General features: G+C 41.6%; 1 protein-coding gene across 2 annotated transcripts in view; it reads right to left on the minus strand.

Annotated features, from left to right (window-relative positions):
- Window positions 1–12,195, minus strand: part of sppl3 (signal peptide peptidase 3) — a 211,614-nt gene that overhangs the window by 17,790 nt on the left and 181,629 nt on the right. For both annotated transcript variants that reach the window (XM_072587257.1, XM_072587258.1), the window contains exon 8: window positions 3,521–3,684. In XM_072587257.1, the coding sequence (XP_072443358.1) occupies window positions 3,521–3,684 (164 nt within the window). The remainder of the gene's footprint in view (window positions 1–3,520; window positions 3,685–12,195) is intronic.

Below are 12,195 nucleotides of genomic sequence, written 5' to 3' on the forward strand. Positions count from 1 at the left end.
CAGCTCTCATTCATTTGCACAACTTCAATCCATATACAGAAAACAAATCCTGGCAACTTACTAAACTTACTTCTTATCTTGGATTTTGTTTTCACCACTTGTCTAACTCTACACTTGTGATTCTTCTGACATTTTATGTGGGATACACAACTTCCAGTTTCGTCAGCTCAGGAGCTTCCTCTTCACAACTGGCATGTAATCCCTTGAAATCTCCATATTTCAGCAGGACAATTTGAGGGCTCTCAGCTTCTTTCTTGAACAGAAACTTGGATAGCACCCTACTGCCACCACCATCTTCTCTCGCTTGGCTAAGCCTGTTCTCACTGAATAACTTCTCCTGTAACACATCTCCATTGTCTCCATGGGCACCCACATGGGCCCTAGTTATATGCATTGCTTTGCAGGGTATATGGAACATTTCTTGCTCCAATCCTTCTTAGGATACCCTCCTACAAACCTTTCTTTAAAACACTGATGACACATCATTGGTGCTGCTTCCTGCTGTCACCCAGAATTGGAAAACTTCAGCTTCCAATTTCCATCCTTCTCTCACCTGCAACTGAGCCATCTTTGAGTTTTCCCATCTCTTCCTTGACTTCTCAATTTCGATTTCTGGGGATAGGTTGCGCACCAGTATCCACTACAAATCTACTGACTCCCACAGTTCGGTTGCCAACATTTCCTTCCACCCGGCTTCCTACAGGAACTTGACTCCATTTCTATTCTCCAAGTTCCTCAGTCTCTGCTGCTTCGATTCTGATCATGTTACCATAAGATGTAGGAGCAGAAGGAGGTCATTCAGTCCAGCAAGTCTGCTCAACTATTCAACGAGAGTATGGCTGATAGGATACTCTTCAACTCCACCTTCCTGCCTTTTCCTTACCTTGACCCTTGATTGGAAAGGTTGTTCCCCTTAGGGGAGAGTCTAGGGCAGAGGACATAATCTCAGAATAAAGGGTCACGCATTTAAAATGGAGAGGACCCTTGACTCCCTTCCAGATTAAAACATCCATTTATCTCAGCCTTAAATATACTTAACAATCCGGCCTCAAGAGCTCGCTGCAGTAAAGAATTCCACAAATTCACTACCCTCAGAAGAAATTCCACCTCTCTAAATCTTAAATGTATGACCCTTTATTCTGAGATTATGTCCTCTGCCCTAGACTCTCCCATAAGGGGAACAACCTTTCCAATCTACCTTGTTAAGTCCTTGAAAGAACATTGCTTGTTTCATTAAGGTTGTTTCTTAGCCATCTCAATTCCAATGACTATAGGCTCAACTTACTCAACCTCCCTTCATAAGACAGTCCCTCTGCACCTGGTGAACCTTCGTGGGCTGCCAAAGCCAATATATCTTTCCCTCGATAAGGAACCAAAACCTGTTCACAGTATTCTATCTGTGGTCTGACTACTGCCTTGCCCAGTTTTAGCAAAACATTCCATTTTTATACTCCATTTCCTTTAAAATAAAGACCAACGTTTCATTTGCCTTCCTTATACCCGCTAAACTTGGATGCTACCTTTTCAGAATCACAGACGAGGACTCCAAATCCCTGTGTGCTGTAGCTTTCTCCATTTAAGTAGTATTCAGCTCCGCCATTCTTCCTACAAAAAGTGTTTTACCTCACCGTATCCCACTTTACATTTCATCTGTCAAGTTTTATCCACACACTGAATCTGTCTATAACCCTCTCAAAGACTGTGCGTCATCCTCAAGACTTGACTTTCCACATAATTGCATCATCTTCAAAACGTGGTTACAGTATATTCACTTTCCTCATTCAAATGAGGAATATGTGTTTTAAATAATTGTGGCCCCCAGCATGGATTCCTGTGGCCCTCCACTAGTTACAGGTTGCATTCCTGAAAATGCCCCCCTTACTCTAACTCCCTGCTTACTATTAGTTAGCCAAACCTCTATTCATATTTGTATAGTACCTCCAACACAATGCGCTCTTATTAAACAGTGGTACCTTACCAAACACATGCTAAAAATCCAAACGTATTACATCTAGTATTTCCCCTTTATCTATCCTGCTTGTCATATCCTTAAAATATTTTAAAATGTATCAAGTATTACTGCCACATCATGAATCCATGCGATTCTGTTTGATTATGTATTTCTAAATGCTATGCTATTACATCCTTAATAATAGATATCCAACATTTTCCCAATCACAGATGTCAACCTAATTGACCTATTCATTCATATCCTTTCTCTATTAAAGGAAAGTGTTAGAGTTATAGTTTTCCAATCATCCTAGGCTTTTCCAAAATCAAAGGAATCTTAGAAGATTATCATCAGTTCATCCACTGTCTCCAGAGATTCATTCAACAGGGCTGCTTATGACATGCTTTCCTTTTTCACCCATCACCAGAGTTGATAGGAACCTTAGCCATGTTGGATCCACATTCTGCCCTCAGCCTTTTCCCTTACTTCCAAAGTAGTGACAGTGTTCTCCTTTGCCCTAGTTTTCCATTCTACAATCTCCACATTCAAAAGATCATTCTCCAACATTTTTTGATGCCAAACACATCATCGCCTTCCATCAGCAGTCTGCAGCGAGTGTCCCGTCTCCCTTCCTCTTTCCAATCCACTGTTACACCCTGGTCCACTCCTCCTTCATTCCCAACAGCACCTTCTTGGCACCTACCTATGCAATACAGAAAGACATGCTCCTTTGCTTTATCTTCCCGCACTGTCCAAGGCCCCAAATACACATTCCAAATGAAGCAATGATTTACTTGTACTAGTCTACTATATTCCAATCTATTCCTCCATATTCATTGGTCATAATGCAATCTCTACTAAAATGGAGAGACCAAATGCTGACTGAATGACTGTTTTGTGAAACATCGTTGTTTGGAATGCAGGAATGATTCTGACCTTCCCATTGCTTGCCACTTCAATACACCAGTTTGCTCTAAGACTAACATTTCTGTCACCTCCCTGTCGCAATACTCCCATGAAACTCAATACAAGCTTGTAGGAGAGAACTTTATTTTCCATTTGGGCACTTCACAGCCTTCAGGAATCAGCAGTGAGTTGAGTAACTTCAGGCCATGAATTGTGGACTCCATCTTGATCCCCCCATCCAAATACTCACCTATTATCTTAGCTGTATGGACTTGCTCTCTACAGAGCTTAAGTATTTGCTGCTTTAGCATCTACCATTAACATCTACTCAGCAGCTGTTTTATTTCCCTGTTTTATTAACATTCGCTTTATCATCTGTTCTACTTTTTCACAAAAAAAACTAACCACTTACCCAGCTCCTTTCAGTTTCAAAGAGGAGTCACATTGGACTTGAAACATTAACATTGTTTCACTTCCCACAGCTGCTACTAGATTATTGAATATCTGCAGCACATCTAGTTTTCTTTCAAATTTGTTGAAGACTGTTTAATATCACCAGAGGAAATAGGCAACGTGCACAGTGCATGTCAAGAATTCAGATTTCCTCAGAATATTCACATCAGGCCCAAGATATCAGATTATATGCTTTGCCATTACACTCACCTTGGAAACACCAATTTTCCAGGTAGTGAGAGGCGAGGAACATCCCGTCCAACATTAGGTCCCAAATGAAGTTTTCTTGATAACACATCTAAAGGATTGTCAGCAGGCTGAGTGGCCACTTTCACCATGACATTGCTGTTGAAGATGTAAGCAGAGAAGAATACCTGAAAGGCAGAGGGAAAGAAGTGGGGTAGGGGCAGATATTACATATTCATTGAGAGTCATTAAATCATAGGATGGCTACAGTGAATACAGAATCCATTTAAAGTCATAGATTCACACAGCAAGGAAACTGACTCTTTGGTCCAAGCAGTCTTATCTATACCTCTAATTATTTTATAAACTTCTATTAGGTCACCTCTCAACCTCCTACACTCCAGTGGGGAAAAAAAAAAGAAGAGTCCCAATTTATCCAGCTTTTCTTCATAACTCTGACCTTCTACACCTGGCAACATCCTGATAAATCTCTTCTGAACCCTCTCCAGCTTGATGATATCCTTCCTAAAACTGGGCGACCTGTATTCCGGAAGAGGCCTCACCAATGTCCTATACGACATGACGTCCCAACTCCTATAAGAAAATGACTAAGAAATTAAGGCAAGCGTGCCAAATGTCTTGTTAGCCATAATGTCTACATGTGATGCAAACTTATGTACCTGCACCCTTAGGTCTAGTATGTCCATGCCAGCTCTCTACAATATTTAGAAATTTCTTAATTGGTGGACCAGCATTTATTGTCAGTAGACCCAGAATGCTGTTAAGGGAGTCTGTTCCAGAACTTTAACACAGCAACACAAAGTATGGTGATATATTTCCAAGTCAGGATTGTTTGCGGTTTGGTGGGGAAACAGCATCTGATGGTGTCGCCGTGAATTGGCTGCCTTTCTCATTTTAGATGGTAACGAACACGGATTTGGAAGGGACTTTCCAAGAAGCCTTCATGAATTTTTGTAGCGCATCTTTTAGATGATACAAGTTCTCCAATTTCAAATAACCTCCTTTCCCATCACCCGACCCCTGTCCCAGCCCCTCCCTTCCATTCCTCCATCGACCCTTGCTGCTAGCCACCAACTGGGTCATTCCTTCCATCGAGCAAACAGTTGCACCTCTACCTGTCTTCACCTAGCCTCACCTCACCAACCTGGACCCGCCACCCTCTTTATCTGCAGCTCTCCTTACAGCCACCCCAGTCCTGAAGAAGGGTTATACCCAAAACAATGACTTCCCCACCTACTGATGCTGTGTGGCTTGCTGTGTTCTCTCAGCATCTTGCCTGTCTACCTACACATTACTGCTGAGCATGGATGATAGATGGAATTAGTTTTGTGGATGCGGTGCCAATCAAATGAGCTGCTTTGTCTTGTATGGTGTATGGTGTCATGTTTGAGTGTTGTTGCAGCTGCACCTATCCGGGAATCTCAGATATACAGCACGAAAACAGACCCTTTGGTCCAACTCATCCATGTTGGCAAGATATTCTAACTTAATCTAGTCCCATTTGCCAACATTTGACCCATATCCCTCTAAACCCTTCCTATTCATATACCCATCCAGATGCCTTTTCAATGTTGTCATTGGACCAGTCTCCACCCACTTCATACACCCACCACACTCTACATGAAAAAGTTTTTCCTTCGGTCCTTTTTCTGCCTTTTCCCTCTCACCTTCAATCTATGCCCTCTAATTTTGGACTCCCCCCCCCCCCGCCGGCTATTCTGGGGAAAAGAGCTTGACTTTTCACCCTGTGTCCCTCATGATTTTATAAACTTCTACAAAGGTTACCCCTCAACCTCCAATGCTCCAGGGAAAATAGCCTCAGCCTATTCGGCCTCTCCCCTTAGCTCAAACTCTCCACCCTGGCAACCATGCACATAAATCTTTCCTGGACCCTTTCAAGTTTAACAACATCCTTCTGATAGGAAGGTGACCAGAATTGAATGCGGTATTCCAAAAGTGGCCTAACCAATGTTCTGTACAGCCACAACATGACCTCCCAACTCTGATAGTCAAAGCTCTAACCAATAAGGATACATACTAAAAGCTTTCTTCACTATCATATCTACCTGACTCTGCACTGTCCAGGAACTATGAACCTGCACTCCAAGGTCTCTTTGTTTAGCAACACTCCCCTGCACCTTACCATTAAGTGTATAAGTCCTGCCCTAATTTGCTTTACCAAAATGCAGCACCATGCATTTATCTAAATTAAATTCCATCTGCCACTCCTCAGCCCATTGGCCCAATTGATCAAGATCCTGCTGTACTCTTGAGGTAACCTTCTTCACTGTCCACTACACCTCCAATTTTGATGTCATCTGCAAACTTACTAACTATACCTCTTACACTCGCATCCAAATCATTTCTATAAATGATGAAAAGCAGTGGACCCAACACCGATCCTTGTGGCACACTACTGGTCACAGGCCTCCAATGTGAAAAGGAGCCCTCCACCACCATCCTATCTTCTACCTTTGAGCCAGTTCTGTGTCCAAATGGCTAGTTCTCCCTGTATTCCATGTAATCCAACCTTGCTAACTAGTCTACCATGAGGAACCTTGTTGAACGCCTAATGGAGTCCATATAGATCACACCCACAACTCTGCCCTCATCAATCCTCTTTGTTACTTCTTCAAAAACCTCTATCAAGTTAGTGAGACATGATTTCCCATGTACAAAGCCACGTTGACTATCCCTGCCTTTTCAAATACGTATAAACCCTGTCCCTCAGGTTTCCCTCCACCAACTTGCCCACCACTGATGTCAGGCTCACTGGTCTATAGTTCCCTGGCTTGTCCTTAACACCTTTCTTAAATAGTTACACGTTAGCCAACATCCAGCCTTCTGGCACCTCACCTGTGATCCAAATATCTCAGCAAGGGGCCCAGCAATCATTTCCCTAGCTACTAGCAGAGTTCTAGGGTACACCTGATCAGATCCTGGGGATTCATCCACCTTTATATGTTTCAAGACATCCAGCATCACCACCTCTGTAAATGGACAAGATGTCACAATCTATTTCCCCACATTCAGTATCTTCTATATATTTCTCCACAGTAAACACTGATGCAAAATACCTATTTAATATCTTGCCCATCTCCTGCGGTTCCACACATGGCTGCCTTGCTGATCTCGGAGGAGCCCTATTCTTTCCCTAGTTACCCTTTTGTCCTTAATGTATTATCTCATGTCCCCTTTGGCAAATACGATTAAGGAAACCAAAAAGAGATTTAATAAATACATTAAGGAAAATGCTTTCTGGATATCTAAGTATAGTAGATCTATAGGCTCTGCTTTACCCACAGTCTATGTTACTCCTTCAAAAAACCACAAAAAGATCAGTTAAAACAGGATTTCCCTCTGACAAAACCATGCTGACTCTTCCTGATTACGTCGGGCTTTTCCAAAGTGTGCATCTATCATCTCTTTCTCACATCTCCCTCATGAAGTTGTCAAGCTAATCACCTATTGTTTCATGTTTTCTATCTCCTTTCCTTTTGAATAGGAGGTGCTTTTTTTTGGCTACTTCTCAGTCTGATGGAACCACTCCTGAGTCAGGAGAACTTTGGAAAAGATGCAGAAAGGACAGCACTTGATATCAATGCAGAATCTGATTAAGAGTAGCATCAAGGTACCTTAGCAAAATTTAGAATCAGTGAGAATCAGGAGAAAACTCTCTATAGAGATGTACAGCATGGAAACAGACCCTTCAGTCCAACTCGCCCATGCTGACCAGATATCCTAAATTAATCTTGTCCCATTTGCCAGCATTTGGCCCACATCCCTCTAAACCTTTCCTTTTCACACACCTATGCAGATGCCTTTTAAATGTTGTAACCGTACCCAGTCCCACCTCTCGTGGTAGGAGTCACATTTAGCACAAAAGGAAGATGGTTGGGCTTACTGGAGGTCAATCATCTTCGTCTCAGGCCATCAATGCAGAGCTACTCAGGTACTGTCCTGGGTTAACCATCTTCAGCAACAGTGGCATGGGACCACCACCTGCAAGTTCCTCTTCAAACCATACACCATAACTAGATTGCTTTCCTTCACTTTCAGGGGTCAAAATCCTGGAAATTCCTTTCCAACAGCATACTTACCTCCCAGGACCATAGTGGTTCAAAAAGACAGCTCATTATTAGTTTCTCAAAGGCAATCAGTGATGGCAATAAATGCTTGCCTAGCCAATGCCACCCACAGCTCAAGAAATTAGAAGCATCCTTTTTCACATTTGTGTTAAATTTCAACTGTCATATGCCTGCCCATTCCACCAAGCTGTCTTAATTGAAGTCTATCACTATGCTTCACAAAGAACCAACCTTTCCAAGTTTTATGTCATCTTCAGCCAAAGTACTAACCACCAATGTATATCTTTCTTCAGCACAAGAATCTGCTTACCACGACTGTTTCTTGCCAATTTAATATCCATGCTGCCACTGACCCTCGTATTCCATTTGCTTCAAATAAACTGACATATCAATTACGCAGTACTTTATTAAACATCTTTGGAAGTCCATATAAATACTGTAAACACATTGCATTTATCAGCGTTCTTAGTTACCTTAAAAGAACTCCATCAAGTTAGTTGAGTCCAATTTGCTTTTAACACATGACCATGTACTTTTAATACACTTCTGTAAATGACTTAACTGTATCTTAGATTCTTGCTTTTAAAGGATTCCTAACCAAGTCAACTCTACTGATTTGTGGTTGCTGGGTTTACCCATTATTGAGAAAAGTATGACATTTGCAGTTCTTCAGTCCTCTGGCATCATCTAAGGAAGCTTGGAAAATGATGGAAGTTGCATAGGTACAGGACATCCTTACTTCATTCAACATGCCTGAATGCATTCCACCTGTTCTAGATGATTTATCAACTTGAAGTGAAGGCAATCTTGTTAAAACTGCCTCTCTCAAATTTCACCCCATCTAGTAATTCAACTTCAGCCTCTTTCATTGTGACTTCGAAAGTAACATCCAGCTTAATAAAAATAGATGCAATGTATTAATTTATTTCTGCAGCTATTTTTTACCTTAATGCATAGGTCTCATATTTGGTCACTTAGCAATTCCATTCTTGCCAGTGAATGCCTATTTATGCGCCTTCAGAAGACTTTTACATGTCATCTATTGTCAGCTGAGAGTTTATTTCATGCACTTTGTCTTTTCTACTTCCCCTTTGATTAGATTCAATATTCAGCTTGATTTTCACTTGTATTACCAACCTGGCAACTGGTGTACATCCACTTCTTCTGCTTCATCTTGTTACTTACACATTAACTGTCTATTAACACAAACAGATGTTGGACAATAGCTCCAGTTTCAATTCTGCCTCTTTACACAAATCGAGAAATACTGTGATGTGTGTGGGTGGGTGGGGGCGGTGGGGGGAAGAGGGTGTGGGGTGTGTGAGAGAGAGGGGTGAGAAGTAACGTTGCCTGCCTGTAATCTGTATCTAAATGCTCATAGAAGTGTGTAAAGACTGGGTTAAGTCATCCCCTTCACCAACAAGCATTCTAGACTCTCATTCACTGCCATCATCCAGGGAATTCCTGTTTTGGTTGCCTTGCCTTTCCCCACGTAGGAAGGAACACAAACTGCACACAAACCATTTCTTCTTGTTTTGTCTGTTTTAATTTTTATCAGCTATCTTTGTTTCCAATGCACTCAGGTCAACTTCATTATCAAACCCTCAAAATTAGCTTCCCTCCAATTGTGTGTCTGCCCCCCCCTCCCCCAAATTGTTGGTTTCTTTCCCAGTTAATCTAAAATTAATAATTCAATGGTTCCAGTTCTGAAGGAGTTGTACCGGACTTGAAAAGTTAAATTGGCTCTGCTTTCCACAGAGTTTCTCCAGCACTTTCTTTTTTAATAATATGGTTGCTGCTCCCTGAATGTTCCCCTTACTGACAGCTGTTCTACTTCACCCACCTTACCCCGCAATCCAGATCCAGCAATGCCTCCGCCTTTGTTGTTAATAAGTGTATTTCCAAAGTTCTCAACACACTTCAGAAATTTGTGTCCCTCTGTCTAATCACACCATATAAGGATAACAAAAGTTCCTAACATCTTACTCCTTTGTCCAATACTGCAGAGTCTCACTAAGCCTTCAGGCAGGCCAGAATTTGGGGGCACTTTGGGTAGAGGTGGTTAAGAGCAAGAGCCGAGGTCAGCTCTGATGAAGAGTCAACTAGCCTCAAAATGCTCCATCTCTGCAGATACTGCCTGACCCACAGAGTTCCAGAATTTTTGTTTTCAGTAAAGATTCCAGCATCTGCCAGAGGAAGGGGAGGAGGCTGGTACAATTGCAACATTTACAAGGTATCTGGATGGATATATGAACAGTAGAAGGGTTTATGGGCAAAATTCTAGCAAATGGGACTAGATTAATTAAGGTTATTTGGTCAGCATGGACGAGTCAGACTAAAGAGTTTGTTTCCATGCTATACATCGCTATGACTACTTGTAGTAACTTGTTGCTGCCCTTTTTCAGAGCCAAGTTTCCACTATCAAAACTACACTACATTTTCATTAGTTATTTGTATCTGCAGCCCACCTGACTTTGTGCATATATGTACACAGTTAACTTCAGTAAGTTGCAAAGCACAAATCGTCTGTGTTCAGAGGTTGGTTTTATTTTTCAGTTGACTGATTTATCACCACTCAATCTGACAAAAATAAAATCACTACCTTTGTTGTTTAGAACACTGACATAATTGATTGTTTGAATATGCGACAATGTTACCATAGTTCCTCAGATAGAATATCGGACTTCAGCTCTAGCTACACGTAGAAAGCCCTATTCTGTCCCTCTCCCCACCACTGCCACTTCATCCCACCTAATCAAACTCATCAAACAATTCAAATGTTCATTTATCAAAAACAGAGTTAACACGGTGTGAAATCTGAACTTGCTGTTCTTGAGGGCTAATCATTACTATTCTAATGAAACAATGCAATGGAGCACAACAGAATAGCTTTAATAAGCCATTATATTACTCATAATATTATGGAGAGATATGATCCAGACATTTTAAAAAGAAGATTATATGAATACATACAAGTATATTTTGAACTTTTAAACAAAGGACACTTTGCCAAGGAAATGGCACGGGATATAATAGCAAACAGTGCATCTGAAACTAGCATGGATGGAGTCAGTCTGGAATATTTTCAGAGGTTGCACAGCTTAGTTTGTGGATGGATTAAACTGCTGAATTTTTAGAACCATGTCAGAGAGAATCTGACCTGCCTAAGGAATAATAGCCCATTGCTCCCTTTTTACTTCTCTCAGCAAAGCGAGAGAGCTGATAACGCACAAAATGTCATCTTTATCACTCATGGACAATTCCTGGAGGATTTGTTGGAATCTACTCACCATCTCCAGCAAAGGGAATTCAGCCAGCTACAACTATTTTACAAAGACACCACATTGTATGCTACAAGGTGCTAGCAATCATTTCAGAATCAGAATACCACTTGAGACAATCCATAACTGATCCATTTTATCGTAAGTTTAATTTTATTTTAATTTTTTTTTTGCAGAATGTGGGTGTTGTTGGTTGGCGAACATTTATTGCCTGGACCAAGTTGCCCAAGAAGAGGTGATGATGAATCACTGCAGTCCACCTGCTGTGAATTAACCCACAATGTCATTAGGGAGGGAATCCCAGGATATTGACGATGGACAGTGAAGGAACTGCAATATGGAGTCCAAAACTAGGGGCATAGGTTTATGTTGAAGGGGGAAATATTTAAAAAGAGAGCCTAGGGGCAACTTATTCACATAGACGGTGATGTGTGTGTGGAATGAACTGCCAGAGGAATTGGTAGAAGTTGGTACAATCGCAACATTTAAAAAACATCTGGATAGTACATGAATAGAAAGGATTTAGAAGGCTATGGTCCAAATGCTGTCAAACTGAACTAGATTAACTTAGGATATCTGCTCAGCACAGATGAGTTGGACTGAAGGGTCTGTTTCTGTGCTGTACAACTCTGACTCTATATTTCCAACTCAGGATGGTAAGTGGATTTAGTGCCAAACAAACTTGCTGTTTTGTCCTGGATGATGTCAAACTGGAGTGTTGTTGGAGCTGCATCCAGCCAGGCAAGTGGGAAGTATTCCACCATACTCCTGTCTTGTACCTTGTAGATGATGGACAGGCTATGGGTAGTCAGGACTGAGTACCTGCCACAATTATTCGTAGCTGCCACAATTATTCGTAGCCTATGTCCTGCTCTTGTAGCTTCTGGGTTTATAAGGCAAATTCAGTTGAGTTTGTAGTTATGGTAATCCCCAGGATGTTGGCGATGGGGGATTCAGTAATGGTAACACCACTGAATGTCAAGGGACAGTGTATAGATTGTCTCTAGGATCTGGGTGATAGACATAGCCTGGCATTTGTGTGGTGTAAATTGCCAGCTCAAGCCTCGATATTGCCCAGATCTTGCTGCATTTGAACATTAATTGCTTCAGTATCTGAAGAGTCATGAATGGTGCTGAACATTGCACACTGAACATCCCCATTTCTCTCCTTATGATGGAGGGAAGGTCATTGATGAAGCACTGATGTGGAGGAGCCGGTGTTGGACTGGGGTGGACAAAGTTAAAAATCGCACAACACCAAGCTATAGTCCAACAGGCTTATTTGGATGCACTAGCTTTCAGAGCTACC

The sequence above is a fragment of the Chiloscyllium punctatum genome, chromosome 17, assembly GCF_047496795.1.
Source record: "Chiloscyllium punctatum isolate Juve2018m chromosome 17, sChiPun1.3, whole genome shotgun sequence".
Classification (NCBI taxonomy): Eukaryota; Metazoa; Chordata; class Chondrichthyes; order Orectolobiformes; family Hemiscylliidae; genus Chiloscyllium; species Chiloscyllium punctatum.